Source organism: Gigantopelta aegis, chromosome 4, assembly GCF_016097555.1.
Source record: "Gigantopelta aegis isolate Gae_Host chromosome 4, Gae_host_genome, whole genome shotgun sequence".
NCBI classification, from domain to species: Eukaryota; Metazoa; Mollusca; class Gastropoda; order Neomphalida; family Peltospiridae; genus Gigantopelta; species Gigantopelta aegis.
In genome coordinates this window covers 67,157,867-67,181,720 of record NC_054702.1, presented here as the reverse complement: position 1 = coordinate 67,181,720, position 23,854 = coordinate 67,157,867, and the positions used below count along the sequence as shown (strand labels likewise).

At 36.5% G+C, this 23,854-nt stretch overlaps 1 protein-coding gene across 1 annotated transcript in view; it reads left to right on the top strand.

Moving 5' to 3' along the window:
- The first annotated feature begins 262 nt into the window (after nucleotides 1–262).
- The window catches only part of LOC121370970 (WD repeat and coiled-coil-containing protein-like), a 45,534-nt gene continuing 21,942 nt past the window's right edge, over nucleotides 263–23,854 (top strand). The window contains 2 exon segments of the mRNA XM_041496538.1: nucleotides 263–560; nucleotides 17,641–17,758. Coding sequence (XP_041352472.1) covers nucleotides 506–560; nucleotides 17,641–17,758 — 173 coding nt within the window. The 5' untranslated portion in view covers nucleotides 263–505.

Genomic DNA, 23,854 nt, shown 5'->3' with positions numbered 1-23,854 from the left:
AGGCCGTGGTATGTGGGATGGTACATATAAGAGATCCTTTGCTGCTAATGGAAAAATAAATGTAACGGGTTTCCTCTCTAAGACTATATGTCAAAATTACCAAATGTTTGACATCCAATAGCCAAATCAATGTGATCTAGTGGTGTTGTTAAACCAGACAAACGTTTATATATCAGTTTCATTACAGTAAACGTTAACATTGTCGGCAATAAGAATTGCATTAGTACATTGGAACCATCAAACACGAACTATGTATTCGAAACTGTGTTCACAAACGCAACGGGCACGTATTAATGAACACGTTTTCGCCTCTTCGAAACGTTTAAGAATGCGTTCCCTTCACCAGAACAGAGTTTCGAATACACGCCTGGCCTATATTTGAAACACGTGCTTGTGTTTGGGAACTCTCTAATAAAAGAGAGACGTTGTTCATATCTAAGCGCGGCAAGCCGAAAGGGTTGTATCAACAAATGTCAAATGGTTTCGTAAGTGATGTGTTTAAAAGATGGACTTGGGAAGGACTACCTTGAGGGGGAGTGGCACCAACTTGCTGCAGAATGGTAAGTTGGGTCTTTTCATCAAGTATATTTGGCTAGCTAGGTTGTTAGTTTGTTGATTCGAGTCGTCACTGACGTGGAACGAAAGTAGATTATACACAACACTGCGTAGCTGCCTAACCTAGTTGGAGTAGTCCGATATCATATATCATTACCTCCCCCCCCCCCCCCCCCCGTCCAACCAAGGTTATCAAGTTGTCCCGATGGTTGGTCAACTAGCCCCAGTAGTTGGTCAGCTTTACTGTCCATAATTGTGACTATAATTATCACTACATCATAATAATCATTAACAATGGAACCGGCCTGGGTGATGATGTGGTTAAGCCATTGGACATAACTAAACTATCATAATCATAAGCCGTGATAAGGTTGGTAGTTACAGGCTTCGCAGCCTGGTACTGTCTCCCACCCAGAGCAAGTTTTAATGATTCAATGGCCGATGAATGGGTAGATGTAAGACACTACATGAAAGTTCCTCATCTCTCTCATTAACCACTAACAGTAACAGCTAACCCTCTGTCCTGGACAGACAGCTCAAATAGCTGAGGTGTGTGCCCAAGACAGAGTGCTTGAACCTTAATTGGATATAAACACAAAAATGGGTAGAAATGAATGCAAAAAATGGAAATCTACTTTGGTGTGACAGAATTGCAATACATGCAATATATTATTTTGTTTGTAGTAAATCAAACCTGACATACACACACTATATAGGCCTATAATATAGCAGGGTTTCTATAATATTTATAAAATTGATCAGTGATTTAAAAAATGTACTAGCCACGATTAAAAATTCATTAGCCCTACTTTACTTTACTTTACTTTACTTTAAGTTTTACTAAATAATATTAGTAATAATCAAATATGTCCCCTAAGAGGGAGATAGAGCTTAAAAACACTAACATTGGGAGGTTAGGGTGGGGGCAGGATATTCATATTTACAAACTAGACTTAACTCCAACATTTAACCAAAAATATTCACTAGCCATCGGGCATGGCAATAGTTGTTATTTACTAGCCCAACATTGAATATCACTGGCCATGGGAGTGAGGCTACCATAATCTAGAAGCCCTGTATAGATATTCATACATGCATGTATCAGGGCATGAACTTAACGGTGGCACTGACGGCAATTGCCATCATTGAGATATAAATTGCCGTAGGTAGAGAGCATTACTGATGGCACTTTTGTGCCGTCGGTAAAGCTTCTCAACAATGGCGAAATGTATACACCTGGTGTACATTATCATGGCTTCTAGATTATGGTAGCCCCACTGCCATGGCTAGTGATATTTAGTGTTGGGCTAGTAAATATCTACTACAACTAGCCCGACGGCTAGTGGAAAAAAAACCTTGTCAAATGCTGCAGTTACATATTTTGTATTTTTACAATATAAATATCGTGCCCCTCTTTCCACCCCCAATCTAAAGATTTTTAAGCTCTATATACCTTTTTAGGTGACATCAGATTATTACTATTAGTAAAATTGTATTTATTTAAAGTAGGGCTAGTGAATTTTTAATCATGGCTAGTACATTTTTAAAATCACTGATCCTATGGCTAGTGGATTTGTATAAAATTCTACAAGCCCTGACTGGGGCGGATCCAGCTTTTCTGATGGGGGAGGGGGGGGGGGGGGGGTCCAAGACAAAAAGGGCACCATAACATTATGAAAAGGCACTATTGAAAAATTACACACAGTTCACATGGACCATAATATAATAGTGCTACAACAGGGACACTGACAGATGTATTCTACAGTATTCTATACATTGACAGAATAAATAAATTTGTAAAAATCCTAAATAAAAGCGGCACTTCTCAAATTTGAGGGGGGGGTCCGGACACCTTGGACCCCAGCTCTAGATCCGCCCCAGCCTGATTATTTGCTAATATTTAACATTTGTACATTTAAAAGATGTCTACATATAACAAGATAGCCTGTCAGTCAGGTTTATTTGCTGCAAATGTCACTTTTAAAACATTTGCCATAGGCAGGCTCAAAACTGCCGTCGGTGGACTGTTTCACCCATTGCAATTCTTTTAAAAAATGCTGTGGGAGACAAATTCTTAAGTTCGAGCCCTGCAATGTATGCCAGGGCTTACGTGAGTGGAGAAATGAGCTCAAACTTCACTTTGACCAGCTTGACTTCACTGTGTCAGTCACTACAAGGCGAAATCTGTGTCGCCTGTTAAAAATAGTGGCCACTTGCATTGTACACAGTCACACTCACAGATGAATGGTGAAGAACAAAATCATGCGACGGGCTCACAGACAACACCAGTGTCTGGCATTAAAAGTAGGCTTACATGTGCTACTGACTGTTGAAGTTGAAGTGTATAACTTTAATTCTATTGTCAGGCATGTGTGCTGGATATTGTACAAGGATGGGGATCTGAACTATGTCGTGCAAATGTTTTAGGGAGGTTGGGTCATGCTCCACCAAAAAATACACTGAAAAATAATATTCATTTGGAGCAGCTGACTTTGATGTGAAAAAAAAAAAATGTGGATAGTGATTAACTAGTTTCATGCAGACTTCCTTATAACAAATAAATTCAAACAAAGATGTCGAAATTATAAAATAATACAGGAAACCTGTCCTAGCAGCCTCCTGTAATCAGTGGTCTCTCTGCTGTTAGCGGCCATTTTTACTCTGCTAAAATATTGTTATTGTAAATGTACTCCCCTGTCACTAAAATGCTGGCGTTTATTTTTAATTTATAAACAAAATGTGACAAGGTGCAGCAAATTTATAAGCAATCTTCACACCTTCACGGTTGCTAGTTCCTATTCTGTCTGACATCTGTATCAATTAAGAAATTGAGACTGGGATGCATTTAATTGCCTCTGGTTAATCTAAGCTTGACATTGGTAGGTTAATCTACTAGAACAATAATAATAATAATCTTTATTTAAAGAAGGTTACATAAATAGTAGTGCACTAATCTCCCTTGTGGCCTTCTGTCTGTTAAGTATTAAAAATTATTACTCAACATATCATGAAATAAACAATGTAATAACAAAACACAACATAATTAATTCTTCATTATTGCATCGAAACTATAAGGTAAAATGTCCATGATGCATACATAATTAATACAATTTTAATTTTTTTTGTTACATATACAAATAAATGTTATCATAACTTGATATAATCATAAACAAATATAAACGTACAGACTCCTGCATAAAGATTTTACTAAAAATTATGAAGAGTCAGTGTTGTTATGAATTTTTGTTATATTGTCTTTTAAATGAAGGTAAGGATACACTTTTTTTAATAGAATCTGGGATTGTATTCCATGTTTCAACCGTGGAATATCTGAAGGAGTGTTTATACAATTCAGTGTTGGGTCTTGGCAATACAAGATTATTACATGTGTTGCTGATCTCAGGTTATATTTATTTGAGCCTGATGATGGTATGGAATAATCACTTATATATGCAGGTGTCAGATTGTTCAACGCATTATATACTAATGTACCCGTATGGTATGTGCACCTATAATCAAAAGGCAACCATTGTAATTCCTTAAAGAGATCTGCTGAAGGAGTTAGCAGTGGTTTATCAAGGATTAGCCTAGCCGCTCTTTTTTGTAGCTTTATTAATCTGTCAACGTATGTTTTATTGCAGTGTCCCCATGTTACTGTCCCATAATAATATATAGGAAGAATACATACATGTATATGCATTATAGAATAGAGATTTTGATTCTGGGGTGAGAAATTTGCTAATTCGTCTCAAAAGAGCCCGTTTAGATGAAACTTGTGAACAAATGTAATCAACTTGTGTGTTCCAGCTAAGATTTTTATCAACACAGAGTCCTAAATGTTTTTGACAATGAGCAGGTGATATAGGGTTATTATTGATATTTAGTTTGGCCCAATTTTTGCCGTGTACCAATTAACATACATGTGATTTTAGATGGGTTTATAGACATATTATTATTAGGGGTGCAACGATACAGTAAAAACCGTATTGCGATATAAGAAACCGTATTGCAGTATGTATTGCAATATAGTTGATATTATTTAAATTTAATATTTATGTGGGTTTTTTAATGAAAGCAGAAGATTGATTCCATCATAGACCTAAATGATTATATAAACCACAACATTTATTAGTAGCATAATGTTCTTCTTTGTCATATTTATTTTTTGACACAATACTAGTCTACTAGAACACCGGTGTGACAGTTTCAAACTATTTATAAATAGTCACATTCGGAAATCCTTACTATCAGGCTTTTTTCCATTGCTGCTCGCTTGACACGGAAGTACGTCACAATGTTTCGGCAGATCGACCGAACCAGAGGTTATTGCCCGAGGTGTTTTGAACGATCGGCCGAAGTATTCCGAGTTCAGGGAAAAACAGCGAAGTGCGATTCTCACTTGTTGATTTATTTCTTTGAAGATGATAGCCGTAGTCGTATTCCAACAGAAATGAACAATGCATAATAATGTACAAGTAACAAAACATTTGTAATTATCGTCAACTGGTTATTTTTATCAGACTTTTAACATGTTTTGTTTAGAAGTTAGAACCAAGTATAACTGATCTATCACTTTGTATACCAACAAGTAAGCCGACTACACTTGACTGATTGTTACATTTCCTGTCATCACCAATTAATAAAATGATGGGGTTTTTGTTTGGTTGTTTGTTTGCCTATTTCAAGTCAAATATGATACAAGGAAAAAATAGCGTGTAAAAACCGCGATACGCAAAAGTATACCACGGTCCGTATCGAGCTGATCAATTATCCCGGTATACCGGTTTATCGTTGCAGCACTAATTATTATTGATGCACCAAGAGTTTACAGCATCTAAGTTTGTTTGTAACTTAGTCTCTATTGAAGACAAATGTCTGCCAGATGTGTGTAATGTCGTGTCATCTGCATACATAACTACACTAACAATATGCTGCATGATATAGTAATTAATTGAAAAGAGAAGACAAACTTGTGAGAGAATGAATTCCAAACAGTTAAATTAGTATTTTTCAGTTGCATTTCATTATGTGACCAGTGCATTAATATCTATGTATGTAACAGTCAACCTCGACATACATACAATATATAGATATTCATACATCAATACATACTAGCCAGTGCCAGGTCTGCCCACTGTTTCGTGCACGTAAGCGGGATCGACCGTGTAGATTGTAGGCCCCATGCATGTGGTTGAGTTGAAGAGCATCCCTTTATGGATGCCTCGATAGCTCAGAGCTCATCGTGGTTAGTCTTGCAATTTGCGGGCGATTCGGTGCCACAGGTTCGAGTCCCAGCAACGGCATGGGACAATTTGTGAGGCCAGAAAGGATTTAATTATCCCTTGTGCCAGTGCATTAATATCTATGTATGTAACAGTCAGCCTCAATATAAATACAATATATATATATATATTCATACATCAATACACACAGGCACACACACACACACATACTATATATAAATATTCATACATATACATACAATATATTGATATTCATGCATCTATACATACATCCATATATACATACACATGTAAATGCATTTCAGAATTATGAGCTACATTCTTGTAAACTGTTGAAATAAAAAAAGAAATTATTCATTCAAATCCATTACTGGGGGCATCAAAGCATATTCTGATCCCTAGATGCAATTCTATCATCTTCAGGGGTATGCTTGGATGACTAACAACTGCACAGTGCGAAATCACATGAGTACATTGTATACAGAGCACTTTTAACAGCATGTTCGTAGAGTAAACATACAACATGTGAATTTGTCAAAATACTCTGATGCGACACCTTATAAACTTGTCTCTGTGAAAACATCGTGAATACACAAAGGCGTAAATTCAAGTATATCCATACTCTCTAAAATATGCAGGCAACCAGAACAAACACTCGGGGTTGAAAGGTGTGAATTGTCAAACAAGCAATGAACATTATTAAATTTCTTTCATCTGCTGTAACTACTGACAAAAATAAATTGGCACTATACTAATTACTACTCCACCAATTCAAGGGGTTTTAAGCATGTCTGCATGAATGAGATCTACAATACATACATGTATGTTCACTTGGTGCTTTGCCATGACAAAATGTTGATCGCCATATCAATGCCATCTGTCTGTACTGTCTTCAATTTCAGTTGGAACACTAAGGAAATAATTAAAGGTCCAGACTCAAAATTGTGCATGGGGGTCTAGAATGTGCTCCCCTTGAAAAAAAAGGTTTTTAAAAGAAACCCTCCATGCACATGCGCCTGCTATATAAAACCTGTTTTAATAAGACCCACAAGTGATCACTAGCAGAGTTTCACAGTAATATATTAGTCAATAAAATGACACACCAAAGTAGCAGACATCCATTTTTAATGAATTGTCACAATTATGGAAAATAAATTGGGGCAAACTGACCAGCGATGGGGGCAAGTTGACCAACCACTAGGGTGAGCTGACCATCCGCTGCGCTGATTTGGTAACTTGTTGGGGGATAGTTGACAAACCACTAGGGTGAGCTGACCACCTGCTGCGCTGATTTGGTAACTTGTTGTGGGCGAGTTGACTAAACAGTTTGGGTTGAGCAAGGAATATTTTGTTATGTATCAAGTCATGATTTGCTAATATCTCAAGTTTCAGAGATTTTAAAATATTAAACGGTAGTTGCTATGTGACTAATGTTACATTTTCAGGCAAATTGGAATTTAAATACATGCTGTTAGGTTTATATTTGAAGACCATATATATACTCTTCAAAAAAAGAAACGCAAAAGGGTACAAATGGGTTATAACTCCGATTTTATGTTTCCTACCGGTTCATGCTTTGTGAATATAAGGTCATTGCATGTCCCAAACACATTCCCACGGTTACATTCGATAAAACGCAGCTACTGTACAATAAAGTTCCAAAATGTGAATATTTGCAAAAACGCAGCCACGTGCAAACCATGTCACCACTGCACGTGCGTTGTCTGCACGTGCAACATGAACACCGACAGTATAAAAGTGCAGGGTGTTCGCTTGCCTGGCCTCTGTATCTGGCCGACAGTTGACAATCCAGGACATGCCACGTCTCAGTGAACCGCAGAGAAACAATGCCATCGGCCGACTAGACGCAGGCGAATCCAGAACGGCCGTTGCCAGGGCATTCCATGTGTCCCCAAGCACCATCTCCAGACTGTGGGACCGTTACCAGCAACATGGATCAACACGTGACCTCCCTAGATCCGGTCGACCACGGGTCACTACCCCCGGGCAGGACCGCTACATCCGGGTACGCCACCTTCGGGAACGATTGACTACTGCCACCTCCACAGCCGCAGCAATACCAGGTTTGCGCAGGATATCCGACCAGACCGTACGGAACCGCCTACGTGAGGTAGGAATTCGTGCCAGACGTCCAGTTCGAGGTGTCATCTTAACACCACAACACCGTCGACTCCGACTGCAGTGGTGTCAGATTCATCGACAATGGCCTCAACTGCGATGGAGGTGTGGTTCAGTGACGAGTCCAGATTTCTGCTCCGACGTCATGATGGAAGATGTCGCATGTATAGGCGTCGTGGTGAACGTTATGCGGCAAACTGCGTGCAGGAAGTGGACAGATTCGGCGGGGGTAGTGTCATGGTGTGGGCAGCCATCTCACACACTGGCAGAACTGACCTGGTCCACGTGCAGGGCAACCTGAATGCACAGGGCTACATTGACCAGATCCTCCGGCCACACATCGTTCCAGTTATGGCCAACGCCAACGCAGTGTTCCAACATGACAACGCCAGGCCTCACACAGCACGTCTCACAACGGCTTTCCTACAGAACAACAACATTAATGTCCTTCCTTGGCCATCGATATCACCGGATTTGAACCCAATTGAGCATCTATGGGACGAGTTGGACCGACGCCTCCAACAGCGACAACCACAGCCCCAGACCCTGCCCGAGCTGGCAGCAGCCTTGCAGGCCGAGTGGGCCACCATCCCCCGGGACGTCATCCGTACTCTGGTTGCTTCAATGGGCAGGCGGTGCCAGGCAGTTGTCAACACACGCGGAGGTCACACCCGGTATTGACTCCAGATGACCTTGACCTTGGTGGTGTGTCCTATCACTTACAATGGACTAGAGTGAATTGTGAACAATCCTGCAACATTTGGTAATTATTGGACTCATCATTCAATAATTAAATCAATTCTCCAAATGTTACGACAATGTGGTTTTGCGTTTCTTCTTTTGAAGAGTATATGTCCTTGCACATACAGTGAAACCTCTCAAAACCGGACCCTCTGTAAACCGGAATTCCCTCAAAACCGGACATTTTTCGCACCCTTTTTTAAATATCTGTACAGAAGAGAACCTCTAAACCGGATACCTCATAAAATTGGACTTTTTACTTGGTCCCGAGAGTGTCCAGTTTAGCGGAGTTTTACTTACGTATAAATATAGTGTATAGACTTGTGCAATAATTTGAACAATACTTGCAATTGCTATGGAGATTTCTAATTTTCCACTGCATTGTTTTGCTGTTGACTATATTTGTGGGGGGTTTTCTTCAATAAAATGTTTTTATTTAAAGTCAAAAGATATGACATATATAACTACACATTCTTAAATTTATGAACAACATACCTTTTATTGATTTACTTAATTACTGTTAATTTTAAGAATCATCGTCTCAGTTTGAAGTGCTGCTTAACTCGGGGCTCGAAAGAGTGACCTGCTAAAAGCAGTCCATTGTTTACACCTAGCAGGTAAAATAAAAATTCACATACTAAAATTACCTCCAAAAATCACAGGTAATTTTTCAAGAGACAGATATATGTACAATCATCTCATCTGCTGCTTAACTAAGGCTGAGCTCGTGATTCTGTTATAGTTTAATTTTGTAATGCTCTAAAAAAACATCTCAGAGGTCCTAATTTCCCAAACATTATCCCAAACCCTCCACTGCCGTCTTAATTATTTCCAGCAGGCCATATTTTTTCTTAGCAGGCTATATTTCTTTTGACCTACTACAAATGTTTAAAAAAATAACACCAGGCCATATTTTACTTCCTGTTTCAAGCCCTACTGACTGCTATAATTTAAGGGATATGCATGATGAATCTTTTCTATGTACTTTATATTTATCAACATGGATTCATAAGGAAACCGCTGTTTGTCAAGTTTTAACACACTATACAGTAAAACCCCTGTAAACTGGACCCTCTGGAAACTGGTGGTCCCTTAAAGGGACAGACCCTAGTTTTTAAACACTACTACATATTTTTGACTATTAAAGCTGTTTGAATAATTTAAAATAGGAGTACTTTCATTTTATTATTTAGAATATTAATTTTCGTATACCTGAAGTCGTTCTGGTCATCCAGGTTTTTGTAATGACCCAAAATGCTTTTTTTAATCATTCTAAAAATGCATATTCGTCTGAGAAGTAATGGTTATCGAGACATGCTCTAGTCTATTTTTAGACAATATTTCCAGGTCTAAACATCACAAACTTCAGCTTTTCTCTGTTATAACTTTATCCAAATGTTTTGCAGGTTTGTAGGTTAACTAAACTTAGTGTCCATTTTCACAGGCTGAAACTAGGGTCTGCACCTTTAAAACCACACGTTTTTTAAATATAGTACAGAACAATTCTCTCTAAACTAAATACCCCTTAAAACCAGACTTTTTACTTGATCTTGTGGGTGTTGATCTGGTTTCACTGCAACTTTAATTTTCCAGAGTGAATTATGCAAAGATATATATGTGGAATCAATTAGTTTGTAGTTATTGATTACAAAGATACACAGAATATGACACTTGCAACTTTGCAAATGCACTTCAAAACTATTATATAGCTCATTTGATGCACGGTCGGTCTAGGATCGAGCCCCGTCGGTGGGCTCAATGGGCTATTTCTCGTAACGTTCCAGCCAGTGCACCACAACTGGTATATCAAAGGCTGTGGTATGTGCTATCCTGGAATTGCATATAAAAGATCTAAGGGGAAAATCCTGTCCTGGATGGACGAGCCAGCCGAGGCCGACACCTGTGCAGGCATGCACTACAACAGCTTGCTCTGAATGTGCACATTAATTCTCTTGAATAGAAAGGGCGAACATGTAGCATGTTTCCTCTCTAAGACTCAAAATTATCAAATGTTTAACATTCAGTAAGCGATGATTAATAAAACAAACTTTAACTTTTTAAAACTATTAAATAATATAAAGATATAGATCTGAGCACCTCAGGGAAGATTAGGTTTTTGCTAAATCAGTTACTTTAACTAAATAAAGAATTTATTAAATTATTATGATAAAAATGAAATTAACTTTTTTTTTTTTTTCTTCAAATTTTGTTGAAAATATAATGAAAGTGTTTAACTATATTTCTAAGTGTTTCACTTCCTTTTTAGCCTACATGTATTTTGTAAGTCCCAGTGAATGCTTTTATGATAAGTAGAAAAACGTCCCATTTACAAATTACAGGTACATCTATAATGCCCCATAGTTGTTATTGTAAACGAAAGTTGCCCTCAATAATGTGTTGATGACAAAGTGGGTGACAGATACTACTGGTATGTCAGTGTTACTGGCTGTACATGGTTCACTTGAACAAGAATGTACCTAGGTGTGTTTCAAGTGGCATCTTGGGTCAATAGTTGTGTATATAATATACAGTAACAGGCAGTTTACTATTCAGCGTGGACGTGTTTGATGGTTTCTTTTCTGCATGATGTAACACGGCTTCCTTTTGATATACACACACACAATATATATATATATATATATATATATATATATATATATGTGTGTGTGTGTGTGTATATATATATACTTGTAAAAGGTTTAACAGCTAGACATATTAATGAATGATTGCATGGAGGAGGGTATATCACTACCTTCATAACTTTACCAGTATTTCCCCTTGTTAATAGCAGGAGACTGTTGTATAAATACAGAAATACATTTGCAGTCCATCTACATGTATATTTATTTTAACATATACACCCAAACAGTATACAGTTTAAAGGAGTTTGGTTGCCATGGTCACTGTGGTGATTGACAGCACTTAAGTGACTTTGTTCTTTTTTAACCTCTCTTGGTGGCCAAGCCTAACAAGAAACATTTGGGTTGCTTTCAGCTTTTTTTTTTGTCATGTGTCATTTTGTCCAGGATTTTCTATTGTGACCATATGTTAACATTGGCCACTGTTCTCATTTGTCTTGTTTTTTTAAGTATGGTTGATTTCATGCAGTTAGAAATGGTTGGGGGAAGTAGTTTGTTTGTTTAGAGTTTTTTGGTATACCCATGCCTCACAAAATAAAACTGTATTTAAACCAGGTGTGCATAGAGAGAGAAAAATTCCACAGACTCATAAGGTATAAAATAATAATTACGGTACCTCATACTCTCCCGCGGATCCAGGATTATTTTGCAGGGTGGTGGTGGTGGGGGTGTCTACATGCAACTACATAAATAGAAGTTGTATATTAGCGGTGAATGCATTATAAAATAAGTGGAAACATTTTGGTGTGGGTTTTTTTTTTCATCCTGAGTACATGTATGGGGATCCAGATCATGCATAATTTATATATTTAAAATGTTTTACTTCTCCCCGTTGAGCCTAGTGACACTGAGTTGCAGGGATTGAAATAAGCCTAGTGCCTGGTAACCCATATACAAGTTACCATAAAATACAGGCCTGGTTCCGTATTGATAAATGTACTGAAGTCAATGTATGATATTTATCGACATACTTAAAGTATGTATGTAAGTATCATACTTTGACTTAAGTACGTTCATGAATACGGAGCCTGGGCCGCATTCCACAAAGCGATCTTAGCCCTAAGATCACCTTAAGTGCATAGCTACCTTATGCACTAAGGTGATCTTAGTGCTAAGATCACTTCGTGGAACGGGGCCCTGGTAACCTTTGGCTTACAACACATTTATGGAGTCTACAGTTCACAGTACAGGGCTCGACCTTAGCAGTAGGCCAGGGTGTTTCGGCTACCAGTTTCTCACTTGGGCTACCAGATGTCTAACCTGGTAGTCCGCTGGGCTACTTGATTTTTTTATTTTTTTTGCACTTCCAGTTACTCTGCCATCAAAAAGATGCTTAAACACCTAAGAAAACATCCTAAAACAATGTTTAAATAAAAATAAATTATTTAGCTTTTTTCTCTCCTTTTTTAAAAAGTTTATTAAAATTATGGGCTACCAGTTTTACTGAGGGCTACCAGATTTCATAACCTGGGAACCCGGTGGGAAAGAAAGAATGAATGAATGTTTAACGACACCCTAGCAGGAAAAATACATCGACTATTGGGTGTCAAACTATGGTAATGCAAACAAATAAAGTGATGATCAACATCAATATAAAAATTCAATAGTTAAATAAAAACACAGTGTAAAGAACTGTGCAAAAATACAAATATCACAGATAGATACTGACTTTTATTCAAAATTTTAATTGTATCTCAAAGAAAACAAGGGGATTTGTGCTGTATTGGCCATTCTCAAAGAGAATGTTATACTCCTGCACCACGGTGAGGTTACAGCACACGCAGGGGGAAGCCCAGTGGGCTACCACTGAAAACAAATTAAGGTCACAGCCTGCAGTATAATCCCTTCATAAACATGCTGATACAAACAAATTAAGGTCACAGCCTGCAGTATAATCCCTTCATAAACATGCTGATACTTTGTTATTTTCGTTGTACTATACAAATGTACATAGAATGTATCATTCATAATTAAACAGCATGCAGTTGGTAAAAATATAGATTGTGGTGCTTTTGTTTAAATTAAAAATTTGTGGAGAATGAAATACCATTCTTGACTTTCTTGACATGGTATATACCTCCTGGTATAATCTGAACAACCATTCTGGACTTACTTTAATGCCTGTGTTGGAACCAGTACCTTGTAAGGTGTGTCAACATTTTGGAAATGTTTCTTATTTTCATTGACATGGTGTACACGTAATATAACTGTATGCTTTCTGGGAGTTAAAAAACCCCAAGAAATATAAAAATTACATGTATGTTGTACAGAGAGCAATACCGAAATGGCGAATATCTCATTCTGTCACCGATTGTGATGTGATCTTTATAAGCAGATTACTTTTTGTTGTGGTCATTACTGGCTTTCAACTGATTGCCGACTTACTGTTTTCAAGAGTGTTATTTCATTGATTATTGCTTTATCCAAGAACAGTCAGACTTTCGATAAATAGAGAGCTCCGCTAAGCACCAACAGATTTGCAGCTTAGAGTTAGAATGATTTTTCTTTCTTTTATTGTCATGTTGGTATACACATGGTACTCTGTGGCAGTACAATGATTAATAAATCAATGTGCTCTAGTTATGTCATTAAACAAAACAAACTTTTAACTATGGCAGTACCTGTATGCTTGATAAGATATCACCATGCAAACACTAATTATAATTATTGACATAATTTGATGTATTATAAAGGTTAAGTGCATATGAAGAGTTCATGCGCAAAAACCGATAAAGGTTATTTTATTCAAAAACCGACTTCTTCTATCATTACTCAGTTCAAGGCCTTATGTTCTGATTTTCATACTCGTTCTTTGAAATTCTATCCTTTGTTTACTTTACTTATTTCAGCTTAAGATTGCCCATTGTGAACTTGATATGTTTTACATAGAAAGCATAACAAAACAACCTCTTTTGCCGAAAATTACTAAAATGGATTTATCGGTTTTTGCATCTGAACTCTTCATATATTCCTTATGAAACTGATAAAACTATTACACAAACTGGAATCAAATTTTGCAAAATACATTCATGATATCATTAAAGTTAAAGTTTGTTTTGTTTAACAACACCACTAGAGCAAATTGATTTTTTTTTTCATCAATAGCTATTGGATATCAAACCTTTGGTAATTATGACTCATAGTCCTTCGAGGAAACTAGCTATATTTTTCCATCAGCAGCACGGGATCTTTTTTATGATTTTTCCGACAGACAGGCCAGCCCATACATGTATGTATCACAGTCTTTGATATATATATACAAATTGTGGGGCACTGATTGGGATGGAGAAATACCCAATCACAGAATGGGTCCACAGAGGTGATTTGATCCTACGATGCAAGCACCTCAGGTGAGCACTCTACTTACTGAGCTACACTTACCTGTAGATCCTGCCCTACACAACATTGTTTACATATTTGCATGTGTACACATACATGTATGTATGCCAAACCAAACACTAATGTGATGACTGGCTTATTGTGACAGGAGGAAAACATCCAGGTTAATGCCGATATTTTAACACAAAATAGTGTGATTCAGTTGCAGAAAGGTATACTCATCAACAATAATTAAGTATGATAATTTAGTGTAATGTTCGTGTACAGGTATATACTATCTAGATTAAACTTCTCAAATGGCAGAAACCATGTAGTAAAGCACTTGCCTGATGCACGGATGGTCTAGGATCAATCCCCGTTAGTGGTCCCATTAGGCTGTTTCTCATTTCAGCCAGTGCACCAAGGCTGGTATATCAAAGGTACATGTATGTGCTATCCTGTCTGTGGGATGGTGCATACAAATGAAAAAATGTACAGGGTTTCCTCTCTAATATAAGACTGTCAAAATTACCAGATGTTTGAAATCCAATAGCCAATGATTAATAAATCAATGTCCTCTAGTGATGTTGTTAAACAAAAGAAACTTTAACTTTATATGCCGTACACAATGCCTTGCCCTATAATAAAAGCCTGCATGTCCTAGTTAGAACACTGCACACAATGTGTGTGCATCTTACTCTGGCTCTCACCAAATTCACCAATTTTGAATTGTTTAAAAACAGTTGACAAATTTTACTTTAATTTGGTGAATATGATTTCACATAATACTTGATATTTTGTTAAAAAATGTGTGAAATTTCTGCAAGTTTTGAAGTTTGATAGTTAATTTGGTGAAATGTTTTGCTCAACCACAGCTGCATTGTAGCTCTGTTTCATGGGTATTATTATTGAAGGGATTATTCTAAGTTTATAGCTCTGTCAAAACGTTTTCGGTAAATAAATATATTTACTTTATTAAAATTACAATTTACATACATTTTCTTGCTTAGAGTATGAATATTTCTATAGCTAATGTATTTGTGGACATTGTAATGTTTTATAATATAATATTTCAATATCGATTTTTGTCTAAAATTATTTTGTACGTGTACATAGTATTTCTTTCAACAGCTAAATCAAATTTGAAATAATACGACTAAAGGTCATTCCAAATGTATTTGTATCTGTATAAATTATGCGTTATATCTAAAACATGTTATGGTAAGATAGTGTTTTTAAAAAACCCAGGAGAAAGCAGGGTTATGTTTTGTTGGTGAGAAGAAAACTAATGTCTTGATAGGACTGAAAACTCAGGATAGTTCCTTTAAAGTAAACTACATGGATGTATTTAATAGCATAATTACAAATAGTAAGACAGGTACAGTACATGTATGTAACAATGTTTTCCCTAGAAATTTGGCAAGGCATGGTAGACAAAACACTTTGAGGGCAATTTTTGACCATTTTCAGGGCACTTTTTTTGCATTAAAGACAAAAACAATAATTGAAATAAACATAAATGTAATTAATGTTCTTGCTTTAAAGGTAGGGTCAACTCCAACAAGAGCCTTATGTGTTGGAAAGATGCATACCCAGACCACCAACACATACTGACACTTTAGCAAATGAAAAACGCGTAATTTTAGAGTTAATAAAAATCAATGATTATTCCTGCTAACTGGGGGCAGCCATTTTGTTTCGTTTTTGTGACGTCTGGTGGGATAGCTTGGGGTGAAGTGACGTCAACTCCTGACCATCTCCTGTATGTACAGTGTAAACAAAAGCAGTAATTTTTGACAAGGCACTTCTCTTTGATCAACCTGACTTGTAAAACAGCATAAATGACGTAATAATATAATAAACTATTTAACTAAATATATTTCAAGTTGCATTAACGGAACAAAATGGGGTTATAGTGTTTTTCTCCATTTAATAATCCAAAGGAAAAATGTACACTATTATGCCTATTGATATGCTACGTTGGAGCAAAAACGACAACCCACGATACCCAAGTGATAATTTTCTTTTCTTTGGGACTACGTAATTGGTCAGTTCTGTGGTTTTAGATGGAAAAGTCTACTTAATCAATAGTTTTACAGAACTATTTACAGTAATAAACCATGTCCATTACAATTTTAGGGGTGACAGGTAATATTCCACAATACCAGTATGTATTTTTGTGTCTAGACAGCGTCAATTAATTGGCTCGTCTGGTTACCAATCAAATACACACCTGCCAATCAGGAATCAAAGGTAGAAGCAACTAACAGCATAGACCAATTAACTAAGAAAACACTCCGTGTATCATTTCAGTACGTAGGTTAATGCATGGGGAAAACATTGTTAATTGTTTCGACTTGTGGTGTAGCCACTTTGACAATGGTATTTTATTTTGTATTGAAAATTAATATATATAGTGCTGGATATACTTACTGTTGGCTTACTGGGATGTGTATTATTACAGAACATTGCAATGTATGACTATTTATCATCCCGCAAAAACCAGGTAGATTGTGTTTCTCTAGTTCTAAGGCTCATTCCTGACATGACACGTTAAGTATTACGTAACCACCAGCTCGCCAGAGGGCGTACTCACTGAGATGGTACAAAATGGCTGCGCCCGTTATATATAATAGTCGTCACATTTAACCGTTTTATTAATTAACTATATGATTATACGTGTTGATATTAAGCAATAATGTGCATTATATATCGTTGAATATGCATACCAGGCCAAATGCCTTAATTGTCCTCTCCTTTAATAAATGAATGGCAAAATATTTAACAGATATTTTTATTAATTAATAATATTTTTTTTTAGTGTTTTATCAAGGCAATTTTAGAATTAATTATTGAAAAAGGCTTTTTTAATCTCAGTGCAGCATGGCACTGATTAAAGCAAGATGGTGCTAGACTAGTGAGGCATGGTGCTGCACCATGCGAAAACAAGCTAGGGAAAACACTATGTGATGTATGTATTAATATCTGTTTCTGTATGCTTGCAGCTATTCATTTTCGTCATGGGTTGGTCTGGACGGATGGAAAGGCAATCTACCTGGCACCAGTTAGGTTATTTGGAGACAAAATTGAAAGTGCGAAATCAAGCAAACTAGGAGAGTTTGAGTAAGTACATTCATGAGTATTATAGTGCAGTGAGTGCGGAACGTAGCCCAGTGCTTGATGCGCGGTTGGTCTAGGATTGATCTCTGTTGGTGGGCCTATTGGGCTATTTTTCGATCCAGCCAGTGCACAACGACTGGTACATCAAAGGCCATGGTATGTGCTATCCTGTCTATGGGGTAGTGCATATTAAAGATACCTTGCTACTAATCAAAAAGAGTAGTCCATGAAGTGGCGACAGCGGATTTTCTCCCTCAATATCTATGTGGTCCGTAACCATATTTCCGACGCCATACAACCATAAATAAAATGTGTTGAGTGCGTCGTTAAATAAACCATTTCCTTCCTTCCATCATAGAGGATTTATTATGAGTGTTTTTTAATAGGGAAAATATCAACTGAGTCTATGTTAATCAGTATTTGTCAGTGCACTGTCAAGACAAATACCAATTAACTAAAGGAGGTTGATATTTTCTATTTTACATATTAAAAAACATGAGTTGAGAATTCTATTTATCCTAAAACACTTTTAAAATAGCATTTTAATTTGATTAATTTTGTAAATCACAGTACTAAAGTCACCTTCAAGGGTAATATGCTAGGAGGTCATTAACCATTCATTCATTCATTCATTCATTCATATTTTCATATACATGTACTTACCTTTTATGACACCCAATAGCTTATGTGTATTTTTGTGCTGGGGTATCTTTAAACATTCATTCATTCATTCATTCATTCATTCAACAGTAATATGACATCATCAGTAATTCAGTATTGGCACACAATTTAATTTAGTTTCGCAACATACAATTTAACCAAATCTTATCTAAAGGTCTTGTTGACTTGTAAACAAATGACCCATTCACAGCATTTATTTTTTTAATCAACCAGGTTAATACAGTAAAATATCAAATGGGTTTATGATATAGATATTATGTAAGTTATCTACAGGATAAAGTGGTTTATCACTATTTTTATAAGACCTTTTCATTTTTATATTATAGTTCTAACTAAAATGTGTGCTGCATTAAACAATAAAAACAACAACATAGTAGTGTAATGTACATACATGTATTAAATTACATTTTTGTCATAATTAATATTCTGTGGGATATTCCATTCTGCTCTCATTTAAGATAATACCTACATGTATATTGTATGTATTGTGGAGAGGGTCCTCGATAACATTTCCAAATCTTATTTCCTGAGCTAAAGCGAGAGGTATAACACAAGTCTTAGACAAGTTTCATTATTTTTATATCATCGTCGCACAGGTGCGATAATTTCTTTACTATGTAACTATCCACTCGTTACAAACAACCTGTTTTAAAACAAACACATCATTAAACTTACAAAACTGACTGTCTTGTCTGTGATCTACACAATATGAGGTTAGGATTGCCTTTGTAACATTGCACCCTTAGGAAAGACTTCCTATATATTATCAGTCCTTCACGTTTGAAATCATGAGACAAGTAATAAATCACTCACCTCAAGCTCCAGGTGAGTGATTAGCATTCTACAGGTAAAAAGTTGAGTATAGGATGTACACTGACAAAAAAACAAACATTCTGAATAGCATAAACATAAATATAAATGATCCCAACTAACAGTAATAATAATAACTCACGGATGTACATGTATGGTTCCTGCTCGGTGGTGTCATGGTAAAGCCATCAGAATTAAGGCTGGTAGGTACAGGGTTCGCAGTCCGGTACCGGTTCCCACCTAGAGTGAGTTTTAACAACTCAATGGTACGGCCACTACACACTCTTCTCTCTCACTAACCACTAACAACTGGACAGACAGCCTAGATAGCCAAGGTATGTGTCCAGGACAGCGTGCTTGAACCTTAATTGGATATAAGCATGAAAATAAGTTGAAATGAAAATGTATCAAGATACTGGGGCCGGCTGGGGTTAAACCAGCTGCTATTCAAATAACCAATGGAAGGCATGTTCTCGCTATATTTGAGATGGACAATTAAAAAAACCTTCCTGAATTAAAATTAAGGTGTGGAAGCAAAGTCGCACACCTCTAATGAATTATGCCAGTCAAAATACACAAAAATGTATTAAACAATAAAATTTAAAAGCTAAATAGAAAATAAGATGCATTTAATATTACTTTCTGTCTTATTTAGTCTACTTACCAACAAGGGCGGTGCGGTACGGTCCAGAGGTAATACCGTAAAGCACTCACCTGATGTGCAGTCAGTCTAGGATTGATCCCCATTGGTGAGCTCATTGGGCTATTTCTTGTTCAAAGGCCATAGTATGTGCTATCAAGTCTATAAAAGATCCCTTGGCTTGCTACTAATGGAAAAATGTAGCAGGTTTCCTGTCTAAGACTGTGTCAGAACTACCATACCCAGTAATTTTGACATCCAGTAGCCGATGATTAATAAATCAGTGTGCTCTAGTAGTATCGTTTAACAAAACAAAGTCCCACTCTAGAAATAGGTCCCATCAAATGCAGTTCATTTATTATTCACAAACCATCAAAATGCATGTGGAATCGTTATAACACACATGTGTCATACTGATTATATTTCTCTGTATATCTTAAAATAAGTGTATCTGATTATTATAAATACATCTATGTCAGTTTATAGCATATTGGATAACTTGGGAATGTTACGATGGTCTCTTAACACAGGTGGCCACATAATAGAAATGACTGTATGAGCAGGTTCCATTCTGCATGAATATATGTATTCGTAAATTAATATCAATCTGTTACCAGTAAATATTCTCTAGTTATTAGAGGTGTGCATTATAAAGTATTCCACAACCTGTCGAGGGTCACCTGTAATTGTGTGTGTGTTGTGACAGGCAGTGGTTAAATATTTGTCTGTCACACACACAACATCCAACTAATTACACTGTCAAGTCTTGGAAGATGAACCTGCGATGGGATGCAACATTTACATGTACCCTAAAAAAAAAAAAAATTCCAACACATTTTTCCAAGCTGTCCTTTGTTTACCCTGCTTAGCTGGCTATTTCATTTTGCATTGGTGTCTTCAGTTTGTCTGCAACAAATTCAAGTACATTAGAAAACATTTATTAGGCCTACATGTGTTATTATCTTTATTGCTACATTAAAATGTTAAAATGATGTTTAACAGACAGACAGACTGACTGACTGACTGACTGATAGCTAGGTTGGTATATCAAAGGCCATGGTATGTGCTATCCTATCTGTGAGATGGTGCATATAAAGATCCCTTGCTTCTAATGAAAAAATGTAGCAGTTTCTTCTCTATGACTATGTCAAAATTACCATATGTTTGATATCCAATAGCCGATGATTAATAAATCAATGTACTCTAGTTATGTCGTTAAACAAAACAAGCTTTTTTAAAGAAATGTTAAAGTTCGGGCCCTGACGTACAGGTACCTGTAATCTGGTCGGGCAGTGGTGTATATGCTACGTTTGAAACCCTATTCATTGACTGATTTTGTGGAGATGTAGGCAGACACTTCATCTACATATTTGATGAGTATCTTGGTTGATTACATATCGGATGTTGAGCCATTCATTATACAGTAGGTGTGTACACAGTGTGGAGTGAGATACTCGATTCTCATGCACACAAAGAATGCTTGAACATTGCTAGTTCTGAAGTAGTGGTGTACAACAAATACCAGATAACACAGTAAAACATGTCGCTATACAATACACATTGAATTGTCAAAAGTGCAGTAAATTTCCTTTTAAATTTTATACATATGAAAAACTTTGTTTTGTTTAACGACACCACTAGATCACATTGATTAATTCATCAACGGCTATTGGATGTCAAACATATAGTAGTTCTGACTCGTAGTCATCAGAGGAAACCCACTAAATGTTTCCATTGGTAGACAGGAAAGCACATGCCATGGCCTTTGAACAGTTGTGGTGCATTGGTTAGAACGAGAAAACCCCAGTCAATTGAATGGATCCACAGAGGTGGTTCAAAGCTGTGATGCAAGCTACTCCAAGCGAGCACTCAACCGACTGAGCCATATATACCAACCCTTGTGTAGAACAAATTCCAGATAACTCAGCAAAACATATTGCCATATAATATACATGTATATTGAATTATCAATGTGCAATAAATTGCCTTTTCAATTTAATTTATACATAAGGAATTACATTAAATGTTACTTCACATGTAAGGCCACCCTCGAAAGATTTTTTAATGTTAATTTACGTTTTTATTTTATTTTTTAAGTTTGCAGTGCCATTTGTTTACTGTTTTGTTCTGTTCGTGTTACAGTACATTTTTTCTGAATTAACCCTGCAGCCTGCATAATTTTCTGAAGTGATGACAGCTTTCTGTCTGCATTCGTGTACATTTCATGTAAATAAGGTTGATGACAGTCACTCATTGAACCCTTGTTTTAGCTTCGTATACAATATATATATAGCATATCTTACCGTAATTTCACTTGAAATCAATTTTTTCGTAAATACATGTGGTACAATTTTTTAATCAACATATTTTTCTTCAAAGCATACATGTAATATGAAATCATGATCTAAAATACCTGAATACCTGTAATAAAATAGTGATTTAAAAAATAAAAAATTAATATATATTACAGGGCTCGAACTTAAGAATTTGTCACCCATGGCAAATTGTTAAAAAGTGACATTTGCAACAAATAAACAGGACTGAAAGGTTATTTTGCTGTATTTAGACATATTTCAAATGTGCAAATGTTAAATACTGACAGATAATGTACACCAGGTGTATACATTTACCATCGTTGAGGAGCTTTACCAACGGCACAAAAAAGTGCTGTCAGTGATGCTCTCTACCTACAAGCCCTGTTTTATAATCTAATTGGTTTTATATTCCTAGACCAGCCTCGGTGGCATCGTGATTAGGCCATCGGTCTACAGGCTGGTAGGTACTGGGTTCGGATCCCAGTCGAGGCATGGGATTTTTAATCCAGATACCGACTCCAAACCCTGAGTGAGTGCTCCGCAATGCTCACTTGCACCGACCAGTGATCCATAACTGGTTCAACAAAGGCCATGGTTTGTGCTATCCTGCCTGTGGGAAGTGCAAATAAAAGATCCCGTGCTGCTAATTGGAAAGAGTAGCCCATGTAGTGGCTACAGCGGGTTTCCTCTCAAAATCTGTGTGGTCCGTAACCATATGTCTGATGCCATATAACCGTAAATAAAATGTGTTGAGTGCGTCGTTAAATAAAACATTTCTTTCTTTATATTCCTAGACTTGTAATCATTATTTTAGGACCTGGTATTAGTACATGGATCTGATGTTCTCTTTATATGGTCAAATTTTGGACAGTACAGTTTCTATACCTGCACATATATAACTTATACATAAACCTTATACATGTATCCTTGAATTTTTTTTTCCTGTAACCAGACTAACACCACAACACTGAGACAAGTGCATTAAGACATTTCTTCACCAGTGATAACAAAAAAGTGTCCCAAGATTCTTTTTAACAGTTGCTTGGGTCATGCATACCAGTACTCAAACATTTAATGTTATGGCAATATATTCTACCCTCTGCTGATAACATTATCGTTTATAATACTGGTGGCTTTCATAAAAACTGGATTTTTAAGTTAGACATTGTTATTGTGTTGAAATAGGTTTATCGCTTTTGTAAATGGACCCCTTTTAAATAGATAACAGTTTTATACAGTGTCGTTATGTTGGGTGCAAATAAATATGCATCCAACCATTTAACATTCCATCAACATGAATATTTGTGATAGCTTTGCCAATTTATGTGTTTGTCTCAGCTGCTGTTCGTGTTGCTATTGACAACTGAATTGATACTGAAATGTCAGTTTGATTGTAGATGAGTGTAACTAATTTTTTTTTTAATACATATGTTGTAGTTGTTTGTGAATTTTAAATTTTCTGTTTGGTGAAAAATCTTTGATAACGTATCATGAACATGTATATAAATCTAAATGGGGATGGACAGAAATGTTTAACTGGGTTTTATTTAACTGTAGGTTCAGTCAGTAGAGTGCTCGCCTAAGTGGACCTATTCCCTAATTGGTTGCCCATCTCAACTAGTGTTCTATGACTGGTATATCAATGGCCATGGT